The sequence below is a fragment of the Ascaphus truei genome, chromosome 3 (genome assembly GCF_040206685.1).
Source record: "Ascaphus truei isolate aAscTru1 chromosome 3, aAscTru1.hap1, whole genome shotgun sequence".
Classification (NCBI taxonomy): domain Eukaryota; kingdom Metazoa; phylum Chordata; class Amphibia; order Anura; family Ascaphidae; genus Ascaphus; species Ascaphus truei.
This window is the reverse complement of record NC_134485.1, coordinates 232,127,181-232,153,490: the sequence shown is the minus strand read 5'-3', so window position 1 is coordinate 232,153,490 and position 26,310 is coordinate 232,127,181. Positions and strand designations below refer to the sequence as shown.

The following is a 26,310-nucleotide window of genomic DNA, read 5'->3' as shown; positions in this document are numbered from 1 at the left end:
TAGTGAAACACAGTATGCAATGTGCAGTGCACAGTGATAGTATAATCAAAATAAAAATTTCAACCTTAATTGTGGGAAGATCACATATACACTGGCGACACACTTTATTCGAGCTCGGCTAGTCCCACGAATTTGGGTATACCCGCGTGTATTGAGGTTTGTGACTGTTTTCTGCCCGAGTGCATTGCGTTATTTTCCAGGCAGGGATTGAAGCATTTTATTCCCGCTGGCTGCAATACTGCACAGTATATATATATATACTGCATTACAATTCATGAATTTATGCCATCTGGTAGACACGCGAAGCATTGCAGCCTATTAAATCCTAATCATTATCATTTAACAGATCAGCCGCCCGTCAGCCAGGCATGAACCCAGGCTGGGAAGGCAAACGCAACGGGGCTTGTCAGAGGTGAGGAGCGGCGCATTCCAGGTATCTGCCAGGTACATACTGGGTATTTGCTCGAATAAAGTGTGTCGGTGCAGTATTACGTCTGCAGCCCTTCTTGGGGGTGTCCCAACACCCCTGAAACTATGCAAAAGACAAAAAAACAAGGCGCACAACGCACATAGTGAAGTAAAATTAAAAATACAATTTACTCATAAAATAAGATAAGTTCTGCGTACATCAATATGGTTAAAAATGAGCAGTTGGTAATTGGGTATACCACACCAGTAGACAGCTGCAAACAGCACTCCTCACTCGATCGCAGGGTGCAGGGGATTGGTTGTCATCTGATGGTAAGCTGGTGTTTGTAGATGCCGTCTCCCTCTCACTCAAGACGGGGCAGGTCTCAGTCTTTACTCCCAGATGATCCTGGAGCACCGATCAGCATCGGCGTGTAGCAGCCTCCACTGTTATCCGCATGTAAGCACGTTTGTCACGTGCTGCTTCTCCTCTACGGAGCGCCCAATAATGACGTCACAGTCCGGTCGCACTCTCCTACGAATCGCCTGCAGGGGCTCAATGCGTGCAGTGTAGTGAAGGATACACGCCGCCTCTTGGAAAGGAGATTTCTGCACCGTGTCTTGCGGGAAACGGGGGGAACACTTGTATAGAGTGTTAGCACCAAACAAGAGGGTACTAGGAAATGAGCAATGACACCCTCCAACGCGTTTCGTAACTCGTGGTTACGTTCCCTGAAGAAGTGAGAGGGAGACGGCATCTACAAACACCAGGTTACCATCAGATGACAACCAATCCCCTGCACCCTGCGATCGAGTGAGGAGTGCTGTTTGCAGCTGTCTACTGGTGTGGTATACCCAATTACCAACTGCTCATTTTTAACCATATTGATGTACGCAGAACTTATCTTATTTTATGAGTAAATTGTATTTTTAATTTTACTTCACTATGTGCGTTGTGCGCCTTGTTTTTTTGTCTTTTACATAAGGTAAGCACTTGCTAACGGATAATACCCTTTGATAAAGCGCCCCTATGGCATGAAACGCGATAGGGATACCTTTTCTTTTTTGTTCACCTTAGCTTAGGCTATCATGCATCTTTATTAAAGCATTTTTATATTTTTCTACTTTTTGCCTCCAGTCCCTCATTATTTTGCAGTGCGCTATCTTTTTTCTCTTTTTTGATGCTGTTTTGTTTGCTGGATCGATGCACGCCATTCCTGGGTACTGTGGACCTCTAAGGAGATTTCATGTGAGTTTACTCATTCTCCTTACCCTATATATTATGTTACTGTGTTTATTTTGAGTTTTCATAGGGCTCTATACCTATAGACCTGGGGGTTCCTTTAGCTTGATCTATGGGGTTGGTCTACCATACAGTATGTGGGCTCACTTCTGTATTTCTTATCTAGATACCCCTTTATCCAATACAGGTCTATTTTCATTAGGTTATATAATGAGCCATGCCTTCCTCAAATGCACAGTTATTGGGGGTTTGTTTATAATTTATGTCCCACCCAGATGCTATATTGCAGCCATCTATTCAGGATTTTTGTAGCACCCATCGGGAGATTCATTTCTCTGTATTCTGGACTGTTCTGATATATATCTATCAGCAGTGCCTCCAAATGTAACCCTGCTTCCCCCCACCCCCCCCAGACTCTACGGTGGTGTCTAGGGTGCATGAGGGTAGGTTACATGCGGTGTGGTGCGTACCTGTGAGGAACAGGAGGGCCTGAGCTTCCCGCGATGTTGTGGGGGAGCCAGGACCGGGCTTCTGGGATGGTAGCCTCCATGATCTCTTAGTGGTGCAGCGCCTCCATCTTCTATACTCCCAGGAATATGGGACAGGACCAGTATAGAAGAACCCCTTGGGTCCCAGGGTAGTACTTTCCAAGTCACACACAGTCTTTACGGATGAAGAATAGTCTCTTTATTTGACAACGCAACAATATCCCAACGATAAGGGCTTCCAACAGCCGCAACACAATAGCCAGGACGGGTTATACGCCACTCGCCTTCGCCCAGATAATTCCTCCTCTCCTTCCCTCCAAGTCACTCTTCCGGCAGGATGGTCTGAGCTAGGGCTTCAATACCTCGTGGCCCACCCCCGAGGTTAGCCTCGCGGTGGGTCTTGTATTCTCCCCATCACCCCTGGCAGCGGGGTGAGGGCATTGGTCCACCAAGTCTATAACTCTATCAGCTCTACTTAAAAGACGCTGATTCTGTACACTCTCCTTTCGCCTGCACTCTGCGCAGGGAAACCGTAAGTCTCTCCAAATCCTCGGTCCGATCCGCAGGATTTCTTGACTCATGGCCTGTTAGCGGCACTGCATACTCCCGGCATAACTAACCGGCAACTCCAGACTCTGACTAATCTCGAACGAAGAACTCTCTCTCGCACGAAGAGCACTACTCACCGGAGTTGGCTACTAAATATGAGCTAGCCCTGCCCCTCGTGATGTCAACAGGACCTCCCCTCGTGCTCACGCCTGCAGCAGAGTCCAGGCCTGCGTCTATCATTCAGGATAGGGCTATAAGGGGGGGGGGGGGGAAACCCAGGATGATTACTGGTGCCTGATCTTAACAGGACTTACCACAGCAGAAGGAAGATAGGTATAGCCTGTGCTGTTTACAGGGGGCTACATATGTATTGGGGGGAGTGGGGTATATTTGTATATGTATTGGGGGGAGTGGGATATATTTGTATATGTATTGGGGGGGAGTGGGGTATATTTTTATATGTGTTTGGGGTGTATTTTTATATGTATTGGGGGGTGTATTTTTACATGTATTGGGGGGTTGGGGGTGTATTTTTATATGTATTGGGGGGTTAAGTAAAAGTTGCATGCTAAAAAAAAATTCTGTGGTTGGTGCGCTATGGGTGGGGGGGGGGGGGGTTCGCTGCTCCTTTTATTTGTCCTGGGCTCCATGATTTCTGTTGGCGTCCCTGAATGACACTATTTTGTTAAATATGATCACTTGATCTTTTTAACAATCATTTTATGGCACAGTAGCTAGTCTTTATGGTACAGTAGTGGATCACTATATTTGTAAATTAAGTGATCTTAGGCGCTAAACAACTTAAAGTGATATAAACAAAATTGTGATTAAATAAAATATTATTTAAAGTGATATAGGATAATGTGATAAATTAGTAAAATATGTGATATTAAATAACCCTGCTCAACCCTCTGGTGGGACCTGTGTCATGGGTTCCAAGACGTTAGAGATATTTCAAACAGTCCAGGAGGAGCATGTATGGGATAAAAAGAAAGAGAGAATACACAAATATAAGTGCAGATGTATAGGATGCAAGCAGTATGGCTTATGCTGTAATCTTGGCTCGAGTGTTCAGCCTACTCACTAGATTCAGATGTATAAAAAGCAGTTTGCAATTAGGGCTGCTACCCGTATGGAGTGGACGCGGTCTGGATCTCCCTCAGGGACACACTCAGCAATATGCGGTTATGTATAGGAGAGACAAGAGAACACTACATAGTGCGATCGGTCTGATATTCAAATTTATGTAAAAAAGATATAAAAGTGTGCACTTACAATGTGCATATTATAAACAAGCATTTATCACATCATTTGTGAAAAAACGAAGGGTCACCGTGCTCTCACCGCCTCCCCTGGGTCTTTTGAGCCTCCTCTCCGTGTAGTCTGCTGTCAGGGCCTGTCTCGTTGCGCCCGTCCCGGCGTGTGACATCACGGCTCCTCGGCTTGAAAACTACGGATCCCCTTCTAGTCCAAAATAGTCTCACTCTACGCGTTTCGCCTAGTCTGCATAGACTGCGTTCGGCTTCGTCAGGAGTGTGTCAACTAAGGTAAGTTTAAATCTCAGATACAGAGATAGGGTTTTATGGTTATCAAATGGAGGAACATTTTATTTTATTTAGTCCTGCAGGGAGACATATTAATGAATATATATATCTATAAAAGTGAAGACTTTATACTAATAAATCTATATAGTGAAATATATAATATTATACAAATGACGTTTCATTTACATAAAAAACATAATCATACAATCAGTATTAATACAATACAATCCAATACAACAGACATCATGATCAATATGTTGAAGATATGTATTTGAGGTTGAAAATCCAACACTGTTATCCCATTTCATGAATAAGATTGGATTCACTTTTATAGATATATATATTCATCAATATGTCTCCCTGCGAGACTAAATAAAATAAAATGTTCCTCCATTTGATAACCATAAAACCCTTTCTCTGTATCTGAGATTTATACCCCAATATACGAGTTATAATTGCTCTTATACACGAGTTACAATTGCTCCTATTCCTCATCACAGTCATCCAGTTAATTTAGGATAATTAAGCGACAATGCTTCAAAGTAACATTAGAACCACAAATAAGATCAACCTCCCACTCAGTATAATAGTGGATGAAATATCTAATGAACAAACAGCTTAGTATATTCCTCCATAATAATAAAAGATTTAATACTACTTCTAAATGACGGTTCATATCATATACATTATGTAAAGTACTGTGTGTGTTGACACTATGGTCATCGGAATTTCAGTGATACACTTAACATCTAAGTTTGTAACCTATTTTGATATAAGAAAAACACCTGTGCCATTAGAACTGATTCAATCATTTTAAATTGTTTAATTAATTGTTGAAGATATATAAGAGGTCCACTTACCTTAGTTGACACACTCCTGACGAAGCCGAACGCAGTCTATGCAGACTGGGCGAAACGCGTAGAGTGGTAGGATTTTGGACTAGAAGGGGATCCGTAGTTCTCAAGCCGAGGAGCCGTGATGTCACACGCCAGGACGGACGCAACGAGACAGGCCCTGACAGCAAACTACACGGAGAGGAGGCTCAAAAGACCCAGGGGAGGCGGTGAGAGCGCGGCGACCCTTCGTTTTTTCACAAATGATGTGATAAATGCTTGTTTTTAATATGCACATTGTAAGTGCACACTTTTATATCTTTTTTACATAAATTTGAATATCAGACCGATCGCACTATGTAGTGTTCTCTTGTCTCTCCTATACATAACCACATATTGCTGAGTGTGTCCCTGATGGAGATCCAGACCGCGTCCACTCCATACGGGTAGCAGCCCTAATTGCAAACTGCTTTTTATACATCTGAATCTAGTGAGTAGGCTGAACACTCGAGCCAAGATTACAGCATAAGCCATACTGCTTGCATCCTATACATCTGCACTTATATTTGTGTATTCTCTCTCTCTTTTTATCCCATACATGCTCCTCCTGGACTGTTTGAAATAACAGTAGTGGATCAAAACATACATTTTTTTATAGTACGGGACGCCGGCAGTAAGAGCTCTCAGAGGTGCAACTTCTCCCCCTGCGAGTCACGTGCGACACCGCTCTGACAGCAACAACCTCTCTCGCCACCTTGCAAGCTCCCCTGCGTTACTGTAGTTGGCGTTGTATAAAAGAAGAGGGTCGAACTAAATCCCCTCTCCCCCACACTCCCCCTCCATACATCACTCCCCCTCCTCCCTCCATCTCTCAGCCCCTCTCTCCATCATCCCCCCCTGCTCCGTCCTCTCAGCCCCCCTCTCCATCCATCATCCCCCCTCCCTCTGTCTCTCAGCCCCCCTCCAACCATCACCCTCCCTGCATCCATCTCTCAGCTCCCTCCATCAATCCCCAACACTCCTCCCTCCATCTACTGTATCATTCCCCCTCCATCCATCATCCTCCGCCATCCATCATCCCCCCATCTCCAATCTCTCAGCCCCCCATCAATCTCATTCCCCCATCCATCTTCCAGACACCCATATATCTCTCAGCCCCCCGCTCCCCAAAGCTAAAAGCTCTGTTCTCTTACAGTACCTGTAGAATGTAGCAGAGCCAGTCCTGGGACAGACACTGGAAGTTGTAATGGACTTTTGGGTTGGACCGTGGGGGCGGGATTCAACTCTGCCCTCTTCTGCAGCCGCCACTGTCCTCCTCCAAAGCACTCTGCTGCATACAGGAGCCATCACCCCCCCCCCCCCCCCTGAAAATACTGGACATCTAAGCGTCCCGACATAAGTTTCAGGGACTGGGAGCTGATAAAGGGACCATCCCGTATATACGGGAACCCTGGCAACCCTACAGTAGCTAAGTCTTTGCAGAGAGAACTAAAAGGAGATGTACTGTGAATATTTAGAGTGATTTTATATGTAAAACATATTTTGAAAGGGGAGATCCCTTTCCTAAAATGTTGTGCAACCTTTGCTACCAATTATTAATACAAATTATGTAACTGTCTTGCATGGGTCTAAAGTACAGTATGTGCAGATTTCCAATCTTCTCCTTGGATTCATACATTAAGGGGGTTCAGTGGCTGCACCACCACTGCAGAGTGAGCACCATCTCCAAATAACAGCTTAGAACATTAGTTTGTACTTCTGTTCAGCAGAAGCTATGTGCTGGGCTAACTTTTTATTGAAGGCTTATTAGATCACACTGACTAGTGCAGCCAGCATACTGGTGGCACCAGTCTCCTGGGATCTATTGGAGTTGCAATCACCTGGTTGCAACCAGCCCCCAGTGACATGAACAGAAACAAAATCGTGTTTTAGGGTGAGTGCGATCTCCCCTGGGAAAACAAGCAATATATATGGTATAAGGACCCCCTGACAGGCCAGCCCGCTTTCTTAAAGTACAGAACATGTCAGAAGGGCAGTAAAAGGGTTAATGATTATTATTGTTCTTTAAGGGCCTTTGTATCAATGCAAGAATGGTGCAGTTCTAGGTCAAAATAGCCACCATTCATATTTAAACAAAAATCATATTTAAATAAGTAGGATTTTTCCTCTGATAAACATAGTGCCGTATGTTTTGCGCACCACTTTTGCCTTGTTATATAGACCCCACAGGTGTCAGTGAAATAGCTCACACATTGAAGTCAATACTTTTGCATTAAAGTGATTGTTTTTCTTCCTGACCCCCAAATTGATTAGGAGACTTGGAAGTTGACAGCTCTGTTGTTGAATATAATGTCCCATTGGGCTTTGAAATACTGTACAGCCTTGTGTAGAAAAAACAGCAGCACACCACGTCAAGAAACAACACAACTGTATTGGATTGCACAATAATATCACATGGAGTAATCATGTTATCGGTTTTATATACGTGGTGTGATTTATCATACGTGGCATACCATATATATATATTTTTTATATATAATAAAAGGGTGTATTGACCTGTGTTTGAACCTCCTTTACAATGCAATATTGCATCAACAAACCTACATACTATATGCTGTTGTAATGTGGATCCAATTTTTTTCAATACTCGTCGTTCCTTATTCATTGGTTCTCCGGAGAATTCATAGAATGAATCTTTTTCTGTTTGTCTTTTGTTCTTCTTTTACTAAACTGAAATGTTGCCAGTTCAGTTCTAGTCTGTGGCAATGATGGTTTTGTAACTGCTGCTGTACACCAACATGTATTTAGAAAGAAGCATAACTTCTCCTGTCATAGTGGGTTGGTGGACTAAATAAATGGCTAAACTTTTCTGCATAGGCAACATTCTATTTTACACGTCATTAGCAATATCTGTTTTTCTTATGTAGAAAGATGATCCCTTGTTTATTTTCATATTTTCATTTAACGTCCAAGTACAGGCGTTTGTTCTTATTAACACATTTTGAGTGCTTTAAAAAAGTTTTATGCAACATTTACTACTCCACTGCAACATGTAAACTTTCATATATCCCTCAGTAGGAAACTTGGAAAAGTAATATTAACAAGTCTAGTTATATAGCAGCTATTGATTGATGTCATAATTCATAAATCAACTCAACATTAGGGCTTTTTTATTTTTTTTGCTATAGCATATTACATTATGTTTCTCATTTGATGAGTCATTTTTTACTACTGAAAAACGACAAGGAATATATTAAATAGTAAAATATATTAAAACAACTATGTATTTGCCGCATGCACTTGTCTTCTGTAGTATGGCAGGTTTAACCATAAAGATGGTTGGAGCGGCTCCCAAAAACACTATTAAGATCTGTTCCCAACTGATGAACTACTGCAGTTTAAATAAAAACAATGCAAAGTGAGCATGTACAGCGTACTGACGATTGTATCCTCTCGTCAAACCTAAGAAAGTTGTATTTAATCTTTATTTCTGCTATTTGAAAAGGGTTTCTGGCCTTCTAATAAACCTCTACATGCGCCCTAACACCCTCATAAAGTCATTTGAATATTTGTAATATATTCTCTGGGACAGCAGGTTTAAGCACTTTCAGTACAGCTTCATATTTCTTTCTCCGATTGCGCTTCTTATACAGTTCTGTGGCACCGACTTTCGAATCATATTCACACTGGACTGATTACCATAGCGGTTCACTTCCACTTAGTGATTACATAGTGTTCTTTAAGCTACTGTGATTTAAACCCCCGCAAGGGTCGGAAACAGTATATTCATAATAAATTCTTGGTGTTTTTTAAACTGGCATTTAAAAAAACAGGACATTTTGATCGATGAATCTCATTGTTGATAATTCCTTTCCTTCGTGTAAATGGAACATTTTCCAAATCGCTGCCTTGTTATGCAACTTGTATTTCAAAATCAGGCTTCAGGCATTGGAAGATGCACTGTGATGAGTATTTCCATTCTGAGACTGGTTGGCCTTAGAATCTGTGGGTCCACTGTTTTCAGCGCTCTCTGATGATTTGGCACCAAACGTATCTGTTGTTGTTGAGGATTTCAGTGGTATGCACAGGTAACAAAGGAACTTGAAACATGCTAGTAAACCCTCTGAGATAGTAGATGAAAAGAGCTTCTTGCAGGGATGGCAGAACTGATAGAACACTAGCATGAAAAACACAGCGATGGAGTAACCAATCAGTAGCTGCAGGACCAGCAAAGGGGCACAAATATACAAGTAAATGTCTGTTTTGAAGATGTACCACAGTAGCAAGAGGAAGGCATTTTCGATAAACCTCAGCATATAATACACAGCCAAGCGGTACCAGTTTTGGGACTTGTTAATTAAGTCTGGATCATTCAGTTTGAGTTGAACAGCAGACCAACAGAACATGTTGATTCCCGCGTAGAGGAAAGTGAGGAAGCAAAGCACTATGGTGGTGCCAACCCGTGTCAAGGCCTTCTCTATGTTTTCAGGGAAGGGAGATTTACTCTGCCAGAAGAGGATCCAAGGGTAGAAGAAAAAAACAAAGAAGTTTAATAACACCACTGGCAGAGTCCATATTTGTAGTACTGAGCTAAAGAGGACTAACACGATGACTCTGGTGGCAATCTCAAAGCTTCTCCACAGGAATATGCACAAGTAGGCGACAGGTTTAATGTTTATATCATAGTCATCATACTTGATTTTAATGGCCAAGATGTTACATCGTAATGCTCCATAGACAATGGACAGGAGAGAAATGGTCATAAAAATGCCTGCAAATGTAAGAAAAATAAATGTTTAAGAGCTACAGTTTTGCAGATTTTAAGGAACATACAAAAACTTAATTTGCTCAATCTTTGCTACCGAAATTATGAAAATACCATTAGTAAATTTCAAGCTTTTATGATTAATTTTGTTTCTTATTCACTAGCTCAACTCACTGAGCTCAGAATGCCTACATCACATCTTTGTTCATGTTTTCTTCAGTACAATATACATCCAGTTTGACAACAGCATGTTCCTACTAAAATATTAGACTTATTTTCACTGGTAAATAAAGGAGTCTTTTTCTGCAACTGCAAAATGGTTGCATAACGGCAACACAAGAAAGGAAGAATAGAGGCGCCACGAATTTTATAAATGCAATAATTTATTGAAGCCAAATAAAGTGTAAACCAACGATGTGACCCAAACGCTCAACCTAACACATAAAGGTATAATGAAATATTTATACTGTACGTGCTTTGATTTAGGGTGCAATATAGGAAGAATATACCTATGTGTACAGATATGGCCCAAGAGGGTCAAAAAAGCCCTAAGATATGCACTCGCTGAAGGATAGAAAGAAAAGGACTATATAAGTCTGGGTGATACCAATATCTCTACCATTGTAGGTAAGTATGCTCTGGATGAACTACTAACTTAAAGACCTCCTAGGGAGGTCCATAAGATGAACCACATGTAGAAAACAAGAAAATTGTATTAACATCCAAATAAACTATTACAATATAGTGAATATATATACTGTACAGTGATGTGATGTTTAAAATCCTCCTGGGGGTGGCAGCCCAGAGCTGCATATGGGATCTAAGGTGCCTGTACCAGATAAAATAGTAATCTAGTATACTGTATATCAGGATATTCTGAATCTGTCTGATATTAAATTCAAAACACAATGCATATGTGGATGTAGGCATACATATGTAAGGTCTTATACTGAAAATATGCTCAATATATGCAGGGATATTAGTCCAACTGACTGTGCCCAATTATAGCCTAAAATTCAGAGTGGATGAGTGACCAACTAATAGTATATACTATTGCACATATAACTCCACATATGATATGACCAGCAGCAATAACCTCTATGCATTGCGATGAGATGACATAATAAAAGGATACAATATGTGGCTTGTTGTTCATTCTGTCAGTGATGGTAAAGGTATACATTGTATTGGTGATCAAGCAAGCAGGGAGAATGTGGTCTTGATATACACATAATCATATCAGAGACCCAGGAATGGATAAACCATATAGGGGTTCCAAAACAGTGGTTTGTATAGATCTCCCTGAGTGCCTAACCGCTGATTGATTACTATGGTAAAGGACCTGCAACAGCAATATAAGCACTGCTTAATGACAATGTAACCAAACTTAGATACATAATAGCCACATACAGAACGGACAGCTCTAATATATCATTATTAAAGAGAACATAGTAGGTTCCGGTGGTGACGTCACACCACATGCCAGCCTGATTCGGAGCTCCCTATTCCCCTCCATGAAAAGGTGCTAGAACGAGCACAAAAACCACTACAAAACTCACCAAAACCAGAGGGCACTAAGAGCTAAGCTCAAGGATGGCTAAGCACCAAAAAAAGGGACCCATGCAGAGTGTCTCAGCTTATTTCACGCCGTCGAAGCGCCCGGGAGACCAGGAGGAGCTGAGCCAAGATGGCGCCGACCCCAGCGTGGCAAGCACTCCCACCCGCGAGCAGCAGATCCCGGAGAACATCACAGCTAGCCACCTGATCACTAAAGATTTTTTGGAGGACTATATGACCCAAATGTTCTCCAAACTCAGAAAAGATGTCAGCCAAGACTTTAATAGTGCTATAAATAAAATGAAAAAGGATATCACCGAAATCTCCCAAAGAACAGATTCCCTGGAGAGCAGGGTGGAGGAAATAGAAGCGGTTCAGTCCTCGGCCGAGGACGAGATTAACCGACTTAACCAGGAGATAAACCGCCTAAAGGATGGATTAGAGGACCAAGAGAACCGGGACCGACGTCAGAACTTAAGGTTCCGGAACATCCCTGAGTCGGTTCCCGCAGAAGCACTCACATCTTACCTTCAGGATCTCTTCCAGCACCTGGTACCAGACCTAAAAAAGGAAGACATGGAGCTAGACCGAGCCCACAGAGCCCTCGGTCCACGACGAGAAGACCCAAAGAGACGCAGAGACGTCATCGCTCGCTTCCACTCATACACCACCAAGGAGAAAATAATAAACAAAAGCAGAGGAATGAACCAAATTCCGTTCCAAGGCGAGCAGCTTCAAATATACAACGACTTATCCAGAATAACTATCCTCCGTCGACAAGATCTTAAGCCGCTGACCCAGCACCTGCAAAACCACAATGTGCGCTATAGATGGGGCTTCCCCTTTAAACTAAGCGTTCTTGCTAAGGGTAAGCTCCATACTATCACCCACATTGATGACGCACCGGGTTTCCTGCGACTCCTGGACTTACCACCCATCCAGAGACGAGGCCGAGACGAGGACGACGAGGAAGCCAATCTACCCCCACATCAACGCGGTTCCAGGTCCTCAGAACGCCTAGCCCAGCAGAAGACGTCCAAGACCCCATCAGGATCCTAAAGAGGAAAAGACAACAGCACAAGACAAGCCGTTCTGACACCCAGCCCAGCTGAGATGACATCACCAGAAAGCTCGGGACTGTACCACTTCCCCCTTTACCTGTTCCCCTGAGGCTTCTACCTACATAACTCCACGATACCTGCAGAAAGAATCACGCCCCCCCCCCCCACCCCAACAACCTCCCCCACCCCACCCCAACAACCTCCCCCCCCCCCACACCTCCCCACAAACAGCTCCAGGCTACATGCATGTACTTTAGCCCTTCTCCCCCACCCCCACCCCTGTCCCACCTCCCCTCGCGTCCCCCCCCTCTCTCTCCCCCCCTCTCTCTCTCCCCCCCTCTCTCTCCCCCCCCTCTCTCTCCCCCCCTCTCCCCCCCAGCAGAACACTACCCCGATTCAAAACCTCACCCTTGAGCTTCCCATAAGCTTACCCTAGCCCCGCCCCCCCTCCCTCCCCCTCTGCAACGAGTCCAAAAGCAGGCATCCCCCCCCCATGTCCCCTACTTACCTTAACAGGAGACTCGGGGAGCAGGACACGCAGAGGGGAGGGACGGAGCCCTCTTAGGGACACAGCGGAAGAAGGGTAAAGTACGGCAAAAGAAATAAATAAATAAATTACTAAACGCAGCTCCACAGTGCTAACCCTGGGGAGTCCCAGACCCCCAAAGAACACTCCCCAGACCCCCCCTCCCATCCAACCCACACTCCGTAATGCTCCCCCCACTGTTCTCCCAATCCCGCTCCAGCCGAATACTCAGTGCACCCCCCCTGCCTAAACCGCCCCCCCCCACCACCCCCCTCAACGCCACAGACCCAGCTACATGCACAACACATAGAGAACATTTGAACGCCCCATTTCCCCCACCCACACTCCTTCCCCCCCCTCCACCGTCCTAGACAATCTCCATCCCCTACCAGAATCGAGTACCCCAAACATCTCTGCCCCCCTTACCCTCACCTCCCCCACCCCCTTCCCTTCTTCTCTCCCCCCCGCACTCGCTCTAACCCCCCCCCCCCCCATCTCCCCCTCTGAGACCACACAGACGCTGAAGAAACCCCGGTCCCCCCCCTACCTACCTGGAGGGCGAAAACTGAAGTCCAGCCGGTGAAAGAACACAGGAGAATGAACAGCACCCAGCACCAGCCTAGGAGTCTGCCGGGTACAGTAAAATTGAAAGGAACAATACATACCAGACTTGACCATGTGAGGGCGCTCTCCCATTAGATTTCAGACTGAGACTTTCAGTCAAAAGAACCTCACAGATATAATGTCGCCTAAACTCTCACATAATAAATACTCCCCCCTCTTTTTACTACTATCACCCCCCTCCCCCCTCCCCTCCTTTCCCCCTCCTTCTTCCCACCCCCCCCCTCCTATACCCCCCCTCCTCCACCCCCCCCACGTTTACGAACTCAACAGGCGTCCCACCCCCTTCCCCCCCCCCTCCCCCTCTGCACCCCCCCCACCCCCCCTCCTCTGCACCTCCCCACCCCCCACTTTTCCCCCCCATACATGAAACAAGAAGTCAGCGACGAGACGACAAAATGCAGAACTAGAGGGGAGCCAGTATATTAAGAGGTCCCCCTCTCTCTCTCAATATTAGTAGGATGGCATACAAATGTACGATACTGTTGCAAATGTTATGTGAATATGCATCCCCTGCGGATTCCCCTCCCCCTCCCTACCCCCCCCCCCATCCTCTGCCCTAGTACCCCTCCTGCTCCCCCCCCCCTCCCCCCCTCCCTATTATAAGCTATTTAGCGAACTAAGTGATTACATATGCTTAACCCAGGTAAACACATACAGAGCCTCAGAGTAAGCGGGTCAAAGAGTCATCTCAGGTACTTAGTATACCAGGACCAACCTAGATAAGGGTACGCCCCTAATTACCACTAGAAACAAAGAAACTACCCATGCCCACCCCCCCAACTAGTGGTCCCCCCCATTTACAGAATGGAGGGTCTAGGGACTAACACAGTGCTCCGAGACAGGCCCATGTCTCCGGAAGTCCCCCCAGGGGCACCCCGCCCCACCTCCTTTTTCACGAAAGTGTCAAAGGTTACTTCTTATAGGCCTACTCAAGGCCCACCCAGTTTTCCCCCCCCTTATATGTGTCCCTCCCCTACTACCCCTATCCCCAGCGCAAACCCTCCCTCCGCGACCCCCTCTACCGAGGGTTCAGGTCTATCCGTCGCCCCCCGGTTCCGAACTCCTGACATGGGAAAAATAGGAGTCACAGGGCCTAGTGCCCTGAAAACACCATAAGAAAAACAATGGCCTCCATTAAACTAATTTCAATCAACGCCAAAGGCCTTAACTCTGTAAAAAAGAGGAAACTAGTCCTCACAGATCTCAAAAGATCCCGAGGCGATATAGTCCTAATACAGGAAACGCATTTTAACACCCAGACGCCCCCCAACACATTTAAAAATGTATTCCCCCAGGCATACTACGCCTCATCTCCTAGCAAAAAAAGAGGAGTAGCTATCCTCTTTAGGGCTGGGGTCCCATTTGTACTGACAAAATCTCACCAAGACCCCGAAGGACGCTCGCTCATACTCCAGGGCACCTTGGCAGGGTCCCCGATCACAATTGTCAATGTATACGCCCCTAATTCCAATCAAATTCAATTCCTGAACAGCCTACTAGAAACCCTAGACCAACAATCTCTATCCTCTCTGATCATTGGAGGAGACTTTAATATGGTGGCCTCATACAAAAATGATAAATCCGGCCCTGGCCAAACAAGCCCAGACCACACACTCTCCCAGAGCAGTACTCAGGCCCAGAAAAAGGCTAAGCAATTCCGGGATATTATGGAAAGTTACTCACTGATCGATATATGGAGGGCTCAGCACCAGGGCCAGAGGGACTACACTTTCTTCTCCACCCCTCATCAGTCCTACTCGAGGATCGATTATTTTCTGGGCACCAGTAACGTCTTCCAGGCCTCCTCCCAGTCCAACATCGGGCCGATCACATGGTCCGACCACGCACCCATTGATCTTTTATTATCCCTCCCATTTATCAAACATGCCCAATATAAATGGAAGCTCAATGACTCCCTTCTTAATTGCCCCGACACCGAGACCTCAATTCGCCAAAAGTTGGTATCTTTCTTTAAGTATAACAAAGGCACTGCTTCAACCCCAGCTATGCTATGGGAGGCACATAAAGCCACTATCAGGGGAGACTTAATTTCTATAGCCTCATACAAAAAAAAAAAAAAACTCAAACTCCAAAAAGAACTTACAGAAAAAATCTCCCAGTTAGAAGCCCAACATAAAATCTCAACCTCCAAGACGACACTAAAGCAATTAACACTAGCCAGAGCTGCCCTCAAACAGACACAGCTAGAGGAAGTTGAAAAAGCCCTCAGATGGTCTAAACAAAAATACTTTGACAAAGGCAACAAAGCCGACAAGCTCCTGGCCTCGAAGTTAAGGGGTGCCAGAGCAAAAGCCCAGATCGCAAAAATTCAGACGAATAAAGGACAGGTCACATATCTAGAGAAGGAGATAACACGAGAGTTCGCGAAATTTTATTCAGACCTGTATAACCTCCATCCCCCAGGCCAAGACCCAGTTAATATCACTAAAATAACCCAATACCTAGAGCAGTGTAGCCTACCCACACTCACTCCAGAAGAGACTGAGAGCTTAAACAAAGCAATAAATCAAGAGGAACTGTCCCTAGCCATACAATCCCTCAAGATAGCAAAAACCCCGGGCCCAGATGGCTTTTCTAATAGCTATTATAAACTGTTTTTACCTATCCTATCCCCCTACCTCCTCCAAATGTACAACTCGTTCCTACAAGGAGAGCCGATACCCTCTACTATCACAGCGGCAAACTTAGCGATTATTCACAAAGAGGGAAGAGACCCTCTCCTCTGCGGGAATTATAGGCCCATATCCCTGCTGAATACCGATCTCAAAATCTACAGTAAGATCCTGGCAAACAGGCTAAACCCAATTCTCCCTAGACTCATACATGTAGATCAAGTAGGGTTTGTGTCCGGAAGACAGGCCTCCGACAACACACGTAAAATAGTGGATATAATAGACCACGTGCATCTCACTGGGACCAGGGCAATGATTCTAAGCCTCGACGCTGAAAAAGCGTTCGACAGGATCAAGTGGTCCTTCCTAGACCAGACCATGCTGAGGTTTGGATTCTCAGGACCTTTCCTGGAAGGAGTGAGAGCTCTTTACCATAACCCAACAGCATATGTTAAATTGGCAGGTGGGTTTTCGGACCCAATAAAGATCAGAAATGGGACTAGACAGGGCTGCCCACTCTCCCCTCTATTATTCGCCTTAACTATAGAGCCCCTAGCAGCCAAAATCAGGGACGAACCCAACATAAAAGGTATCCAAATTGGAGATAGAGAACACAAAATTTCGCTGTTTGCAGACGATGTGATCTTGACCCTCGCGAACCCCCATACCTCCCTCCCCAACCTTCAACGACACCTAACTCAATTCGGCCAAGTATCTGACTACAAAGTAAACATGGACAAGTCTGAGGCCCTAAATTTATCCCTCCCCCCCCAGGACTGGACCCTTATTCAAGCCAACTATAAATATCGATGGAGCCCCACCCACATTAAATACTTGGGTGTTAAAATCTCCAATTCCTACAGCTCCCTATACCAATATAACTACCCACCCCTATTTAACCAGATCAAAAAAGACCTAGAGATCTGGAAAAAACACCAAATATCGTGGTTTGGGAGAATCACGGCAGTAAAAATGAACGTTCTCCCAAGACTGTTATATAACTTCCAAACCCTTCCAATCCCGGTCCCACAAACAGCGCTTAAAAACATGCAGTCTCTAATTCTCCAATTTATTTGGAATGACAAAAGGCCCAGAGTCCCTCGGTCAGTGATGCTCTCGTCTAGAGAAAGAGGGGGTGTGGGGGTCCCCGACATTGCAAAATACTACATCGCAGCACAGCTGAAGCAGGCTGTAGTTTGGAATTGCGACCCGGCCCTAGCTTCTTGGTTAGAGATAGAGTCTCACTACGCCTACCCCCTCTCCTTCCAAATGGCAATGTGGCCCACTGGCAGCAGAGGGGATAAACCACCAAGGTTTGCCCTGGGAGCAATGAGATGCACGTGGGAGGTATGGCTTAAATGTAGAGGGAAGTACGGTCTGGTAGCATCCCCCTCACAGCTCACCCCCATCTTTGGAAACCCCAAATTCCCTCCAGGGTGTTCTCCAAGCCAATTTGACCAATTTCAGGGTCACAACATTAGGATGGTGGCCGATCTGCTGCGGAAAGATGAGATCGCTACTTATCAGGTGATTAGGGACAAATACGAGATACAGGGCCTCCACCTATTTAAATATCTGCAAGTGAGACATTTTCTCCTATCCCTCTCACCAACTTCCAAATTTCCTAAATTAACCAGATTTGAAACCCTCTGCGCCAAAACAACCTATCAAAAAGGCCTGATCTCTCAAATATATAAAGGATTAGTACCCCAGTCTGGCCCACCCAACCATAGATATATGCAACGATGGTCCGAGGAATTGGGCCTCTCAATAGATCCGGAGGACTGGGAGGAGATCTGGGAGCAAGCCTCTAAAACCTCAATTTGCACAACAATAAAAGAAAATATATACAAAATTCTATTCCAATGGTACCTGACCCCCGCTAGGCTGAGCCAGATCTACCCAGGCGCAGTTGATCTGTGCTGGAGGGGATGTGGTCAAAAGGGGGACATGGCCCACATTTGGTGGTCATGTCCGGAGATTCAGAAATTTTGGGCCATGATCCAGAGGCTCATACGAGAGGTCACGGGACTAACCCTACCCCTAGACCCGGTGACCCTGGTGCTGAACAAACCTGTTGATGATCTCCATCCACCGATGTCCAGACTTATAACGGCCATACTGACGGCAGCCAGGTGTTCCATTGCTGCCGCTTGGAAGCAGACTAGAGCTCCCTCTAGAACCACTGTCACTAGCAGAATTAACGAAGTTATGTCAATGGAGAAACTGACCGCTCTGCTCCAAAAGAAAATACCCCAATTTCTAAACACCTGGGACCCGTGGCTAACAAAATAAATATACCCATAGGTAGTCGCGGAGGTAGGAGCGCGCCACCCACCCCCCCCCCCCCCTCTCTCTCTCCTAGGTTCCCCCCCTTCCCCCCCCCCTCCCATGTGAGTCTTCCCCCCTCCCCCTCCTCCCCTCCCCCTCCCATCCAGTCACCACCCCCAAGAAAATGGAAAAAGTTATTGGGTCCCTGTCAGATTGTTGAAAGCACCATTGTCATGGGATCATGACACCCTTGTATGTACTGTTTGACATGATTGTACCCAATAAAAAAATTGAGTTAAAAAAAAAAGAGAACATAGTATTACATCTGAATATCCCACCTGACAGTTATAAGGTATGCTTCAGATATAATAGTGGCAAAGTAGGGCTATGCCGCGCACTATAATAGGCGTCTCTAAAACACATGCATGGACATGCTATGATAAACAAAATATATCGTGCGCAACTAATAAACCTCTAATATAATCAGTGATACAATGTGTATTAACATATACCCTTCTAATTTTTACTCAACTGGTAAAACCACAAAAAAACCAGTGTGAAAAAATAAAAAGTTTTTTTACATAACCGTGTAATGTGATGTAGAAAGCGTCTGCTGCTATTAAACAGGGGGTGGCTCGGCACCCCCCAAACACTGAAGATATGGAGACAAAAAAACAGCGCACAACGCAAATAGTGAAGTATGAAAGTAACAAGTGTATATTAAAATAGGGGATAAATATTCTGCGTACATCAAGGTATTAGGACATAAACATTGAGTGTGTTAAACACACAAGTTACCACTCGGCGGCCGCTCATACAGGAGTCAGGAGTATGTTTCCCTTGGCAGGCATCTGGGACAGCAGCTGCGATGCTTTTCCTTCCTAGGAACACCTCTGCATTCGGTCACCGTCTCTGTGGGAAACTCCCCTCTGGTCAGCTGGGCTCCAGACGGATCGAGCAATCTGCAGCCTGCAGACGCATTGGGAGGGTCTCCGGATTGGTCAGTGAGGACCTGGGTGGTTCGCAGAGCTCTCCGTTTAGTGCAGCCACAAGCAGGGGTGAACTGGCTGCGAAGTGACGTCACAGTGGCGATTTCAAAAGTACACAGCAAAAGCGGAAAAAAGTCTCTAAAGTGCCCAAATTGCACACATAGGATAGAGTAGCAATAAAACACTTGGACCAATTACATCCTACATGTTTCGTAGTCACAACTACTTCATCAGGGAATAAATTTAGCATTTCCCAGAGGTACTATATACCTCACAAACACATCCCATTGGTTAGTCAATTGAAAAAATAGCCAATCAGTCACCTGGGTACTGTGCTAGTCAGAGAGACTTGGGAAATGCAGACACCAGTTAAACAAAACCTCTATTTAACAATGAAACTTAAAATACATCCTAGCATATAAAAACCTCATAAATAAATTAAAAAGAATTCTGTAATAAAAGAAACACATGATTAGTATATTAAAAATTGACAAATCATTATCAGCACAAGTAAAGAAGAAAGGAGATCCACATACTAGAATAAAAGGACTATAGTAATTAATAAAGTGCCCAGATGTCAACATCTTCATTTAACCCTTTAGGGGACATCGTATCTAATTTATGTATCCAGTACGTTTCTTTTGAAGATAATATTTTAACCCTATCTCCACCTCTCCTATTGATAGGAATCTGTTGAATCCCCTTAAAGGTCAAACTTGAGGGATCTTTATTATGGTGAGTAAGGAAGTGCCTAGACACACTATGCTTTTCAAAGCCATTCCTAATATTTCTGACATGTTCTAGTATTCGAACTTTAAGGCTGCGCTTAGTCCTACCGACATATTGATATCCGCACGCACATTCCAACAGGTATACAATATATGATGACGTACATAAAAATTTCATAGGTTTAGAGAGAGAGGATACCCTAGGGAACTGCTTGAGAAAGAGATTGAGAGGGTACGCAGTATGGATCGTAGCGGCATGCTAATTCAAAGTGGATCCAGAGATAGGAGAAATAAAGAACAGACAACAAACAGCAATATTCTTAATGTGGCTTTTATTACGGATTTTAACTCTGTGCATAGGGATATAGAAAAAGTCTTTACAAAACATTGAGGCATCTTGTGCAATGATCCAATTCTGGGGTCACATTTGAGCACGAAACCACGATTTATCTATAGGAGAGCAAAAAACCTAAAGAATGTGCGAGCTGAGTAATATATATCAAACTGCGGATTCATCCTTTCAAAGGAGTTGGTTAGGCTCTAAACCTAAGGGTAATCATATTTGTGGAAAGTGCTCCATTTGCAAATACTTACACCCAGATAGGAACAGGTTTGCTTTTAAGATTAATAATGAAATTTTTCCCATTGATGATTTTATTTTATGTACGTCATCATATATTGTATACCTGCTGGAATGTGCGTGCGGATATCAATATGTCGGTAGGACTAAGCGCAGCCTTAAAGTTCGAATACAAGAACATGTCAGAAATATTAGGAATGGCTTTGACAAGCATAGTGTGTCTAGGCACTTCCTCACTCACCATAATAAAGATCCCTCAAGTTTGACCTTTAAGGGGATTCAACAGATTCCTATCAATAGGAGAGGTGGAGATAGGGTTAAAATATATCTTCAAAAGAAACGTACTGGATACATAAATTAGATACGATGTCCCCTAAAGGGTTAAATGAAGATGTTGACATCTGGGCACTTTATTAATTACTATAGTCCTTTTATTCTAGTATGTGGATCTCCTTTCTTTTTTACTTATGCTGATAATGATTTGTCAATTTTTTAATATACTAATCATGTGTTTCTTTTATTACAGAATTCTTTTTAATTTATTTATGATGTTTTTATATGCTAGGATGTATTTTAAGTTTCATTGTTAAATAAAGGTGTTATTTAACTGGTGTCTGCATTTCCCAAGTCTCTCTGACTAGCACAGTACCCAGGTGACTGATTGGCTATTTTTTCAATTGACTAACCAATGAGATGTGTTTGTGAGGTAAATAGTACCTCTGGGAAATGCTAAATTTATTCCCTGATGAAGTAGTTGTGACTACGAAACATGTAGGATGTAATTGGTCCAAGTGTTTTATTGCTACTCTATCCTATGTGTGCAATTTGGGCACTTTAGAGACTTTTTTTCCGCTTTTGCTGTGTACTTTTGAAATCGCCACTGTGACGTCACTTCGCAGCCAGTTCACCCCTGCTTGTGGCTGCTCTAAACGGAGAGCTCTGCGAACCACCCAGGTCCTCACTGACCAATCCGGAGACCCTCCCAGTGCGTCTGCAGGCTGCAGATTGCTCGATCCATCTGGAGCCCAGCTGACCAGAGGGGAGTTTCCCACAGAGACGGTGACCGAATGCAGAGGTGTTCCTAGGAAGGAAAAGCATCGCAGCTGCTGTCCCAGACGCCTGCCAAGGGAAACATACTCCTGACTCCTGTATGAGCGGCCGCCGAGTGGTAACTTGTGTGTTTAACACACTCAATGTTTATGTCCTACTACCTTGATGTACGCAGAATATTTATCCCCTATTTTAATATACACTTGTTACTTTCATACTTCACTATTTGCGTTGTGCGCTGTTTTTTTGTCTCCATGGACATGCTATGTTCGGGTACACCGCAATTCTGGCCGTATGCTGAGGATCCCAAGATGGCGCAGACACATCCCCGAGGATGTCACCGTCGTGGTGTCAATAATAACCCCAAAACGCGTTTCATGTGACACTAGCACGCTTCATCGGGGGAGGAGGAGTCAAGTCAGAGCCAGAGTGTAAGGAATCTGTTTCTGGCTTTGCTTGTAGCCTTTCAGATCTCTTCGGTTCACCTATACTCAGTCTTGCAATCTATAGCACCTGTACTAGCTTTTACTGCAGCCTTAGTCTTGTGCTCTGTCATTGGAGGATTCTCACACATCTCCATCCTGTTATTGGCCCGTCGCCCTTTATATACTTATTTCCCACCCTGCTTCACTGCCAAGCATAATCCTACTCTGGATGTTACAGTGTTCTGCCACAAGCCCCCAGGCTTGCCTTGTTCCTGTTTCCTGCGACCAGCTGCTATTCTCCATGCAGAGGTCTGTGTTCCCAGTGACCTGCTGCTATTGTCCACGCAGAGGTCTGTGTACCTGTTTTCTGAGGCCTGCTGCCCGATCCCTTCTGCAGAGGCCTACTTCAGAATCCTGTGCTTAAGCGTAGCTTTTCCCCCCAGCGCTGCCTTGCGGTGTTCTTCGGCCAGCCTGCTATCTCCTCCTTCTGAAACCGGCGTCAAGGACCATTCCCGCTCCTCGTGCAGACGCCAATCCAGCGCTCTCGCTCCTACGCTGAAGCAGAGTGCACCCATCTACCCATTGCTGAAATCCTGCCTGAACCACGACGATGCTGCCTTCTCTGATCCTGACCCTGGCTACCCCTCAGACTATGCTGCCTTCACCAGCACGGACCCCGGCTTGTTTGACCATGAACTTCGCACTTCGGAACCGGCTCCGAGGCCTAAGGTCGGTGATTATGCAACCCCAACTCAGCCTCGCAGTCCGGTCCTGGTTTGTGGCGAGCACAAGCGTGACAGTATGCTCGGCTCCACACTCAGACCGCTCTGTGCTGAGAGTAGGGACGCTCGTGTCTGAAATACTATCTGCCGACTGGTTCCTGTTTGAAAGAATGCCCCCGCCTGAAACCCCATCCCTGTATAGAGCTCTTACTCCATCGAAAGACTGCTCCGTAAAGACCTCCTTACTAGGGCCCAGCACCTATGGGAGTTAAGACAGACCCTGCTCTCCTGTGTTCCATCTCCTGGTTCCCCTGTTACCTGGGAGAAAAGGAATACTGGGCAATTGGTGCAGGTTCAAAATATGATCCTAGAACTGTCCCTAGCTTTGGATCAGTGCATAAAAAAGGATGACCCTCTCCTCGCCAGCTATGCTGTTTCTGGATGGTTCCCCGGCGTTATTAGTCCTGTTACTAAACCTGCTCCTCCTGTAAATTACAATAAAGTTGGAGCGCAGAGAGAAAAAGGGTGGTGTTAGACAAAATCACTTTAATGGGTAAAATAACATTTAAAACTTACAATTAGTAAAGCTGCATCGCCCATGGGGTTCCCAAGCCTGTCCTCACTAACACTGCCTCCCTCGGCAGTGTCCTAATGCGAGTCGCTGCCCTGCTACAACCCGGAAGTAGAAGTCCAATACAGGGCTCTCTCACGAGATCACTACTCAGGAAGTGCTGGCTCTGGCTGGATAATAGAAATGAACCCCCGATAGGCTATAGATACCACTCTCCAAGATCGAGTGTGTACCCTATATTCTATGCAACCCCTCAACGCGTTTCGCGCGATCTTGCGCTTCGTCAGGAGGTAGTATACATCTCAGGGGGCTGCCTTATATAGGCCACCACTCCCCTAATCATGCTAAATCTCATACACTTGTGCATACTTGTTACAATGAATAATTAATGATCCTGTGATTAGACAAATACTCTCAACATGACATACATAACAACAAATCAATATTATCTTATACATTCGATTTAAAACTTTTCCCCTAAAATTTACTTTCAAATTACTGTAAATGTTCCCTAAAATACTCCCTAACTTGTACATAGATCCTTAGATCATTCACCTGCTAATCAGCATGTTGGAATTGCCTACTCTAATAAAACTTGATCTAGTTATAGATCACTAAACATGTTTTATATTACAGTTTATATATAAAATATCTTTATTCTCTTTCACCTATTTAAAAATTAATTAAAAAGTACCAACTAGAATTTTAAAAAACTGTTCAATTTAAAAACCATTATTTTACTTGTTATAAAATTAGTGTCCATATAGCTATCTCAGGAAGGGATTTAACTCTATCATATCATTCAGACCATCAGGCATTTTACTTTTGAGTGTGTATATCCAAAATTGTTCGCGTTGGAGTAACTTTAAATCTCTATTCCCTTTTCTAATGTCTTTTTGGACTATCTCTAAACCTCTAAACCTTAGACCTTCAGGTAACCCATTGTGGTAATGTAAGAAATGTAGGGACAGATTGTGTACTTTTTTGCCATGTTCCACATTGCGTTTGGCGTTTCTAATACCGTTCACATGTTCGCCAATTCGCACTTTTAGTGGTCTTATAGTTTTCCCAACGTAACATTTATTGCATGGACATGTAATAATGTACACTATAAAATTTGTTTGACATGTAATAAAATCTTTAATTTTATATTCTGACCCTGTTTGTTGATTCACAAAGACCTTATCAGTGGACATGTATGGGCACATTACACATTTCCCACATTTGAAATTACCCAAAGGTTTCGTCAAAAAGTGTGTTTGCTTTAAAACTTTAGATCCCTTTAAAAAACTAGGGGCCAAAATATTTTTTAAATTTTGTGCCTTCCTAAAAATAACCTTTGGTTTATCCTTAAGTTTTTTGCCTAGAATGGGATCCATTTTTAACACCTCCCAATGTTTGTTCACCAAGTGTCTAATTTTGGATTCCTGTTTACAAAAGTCTGTTATAAACATAGGTGTTGTGTCATTACTATCGGATCTCACTTTTCTTTGTGGTGCTAGTAGTGTGTTTCTGGGTCTATTTTCACTTTTGATAAAGGATTTCTGTATTAGATCTTTATCATAACCTTTCTCTATAAAGCGCTGTCTTAAAATGTTAGATTGTTCATTGAAATCCTTAGGTTCTGAACAATTTCGTTTCACCCGCAAAAATTGCCCATATGGTATATTATTGAGCCAATTTACAGAGTGATTGCTACTAAAGTCTAGATAAGAGTTAGCATCCACCTTCTTAAAAAAAGTTTTGGTAACTATACGGTTGCCTACAGCTTTTAGATTAAGGTCCAGAAAATTGATTTCTACAGAATTGGTATCTCCACTTAGAACAATATTTCTATCATTTTTATTTAAGAATGCAATGAATTTATCTAGTAAATCTTTAGTTCCAGACCAGATAATTAGAATATCGTCTATATACCTGCCATAATAAACCAGATATTGACGAAACTCATTATTAATCCACACAAAATCTTCTTCCCATTTGCCCATGAATAGCCCCGCATAGTTTGGGGCAAAGCGGGTACCCATAGCTGTTCCATTTACTTGGATAAAATATTCACCCTCAAACAGGAAATAGTTATGTTGTAGAATGAACATGATGCTATCTACAATAAACTCCTGTTGTATGCTTGATAGCGTGTTATCGTTATACAAGAAATGCGACACCGCCCTGGTCCCCAAACCATGTTCAATGCATGTATATAAAGAACTTACATCTAATGTTGCCCAAATAAAGTGCTCCTCCCACTGGATCTTGTCCATTTCATTTAGGACTGCCCTACTGTCTTTAATGTAGGATGGAAGGGCCATAGTAATTGGTGCCAAGAAGGTATCTACATATTTCGACAGATTAGCAGTTAGGGAATTTATACCCGATATAATAGGTCGTCCAGGGGGGTTATTCAATGTTTTGTGGATTTTTGGGATATGATATAGTATAGGTACTCGTGGATGGCTATTATAGACTGTAAATTACCAAACTGATTTTTTCCCTCTTAAGCTGGAAGAAAAGTTGGCCACGATCCCTGGTTTTGATTATATCTCTCATTTTTCGGACGTTTTTTCTGCTTGCCAACCCTTTGAGACACCCTTTGTGCATTCCAGTGACCCCAAAGCCAATGTCCCCATCCTAGAGCCTGTAGATGAATCTACTAGAGCCCCAGTTTCCAAGTCAGTTCGCCTTTCCTCTGACTGCCTGCTTTAACCCCTCAGCTCTGTGAGACTCCAGTTGTAAATCCCTGTAT

The 26,310-nt window shown here is 44.0% G+C and overlaps 1 protein-coding gene across 1 annotated transcript in view; it reads right to left on the bottom strand.

Moving 5' to 3' along the window:
* Positions 1-7,476: 7,476 nt before the first annotated feature.
* The window catches only part of XK (X-linked Kx blood group antigen, Kell and VPS13A binding protein), a 59,581-nt gene continuing 40,747 nt past the window's right edge, over positions 7,477-26,310 (bottom strand). The window contains exon 3 of the mRNA XM_075590303.1: positions 7,477-9,836. Within this exon, the coding sequence (XP_075446418.1) occupies positions 9,007-9,836 (830 nt within the window). The 3' untranslated portion in view covers positions 7,477-9,006. The remainder of the gene's footprint in view (positions 9,837-26,310) is intronic.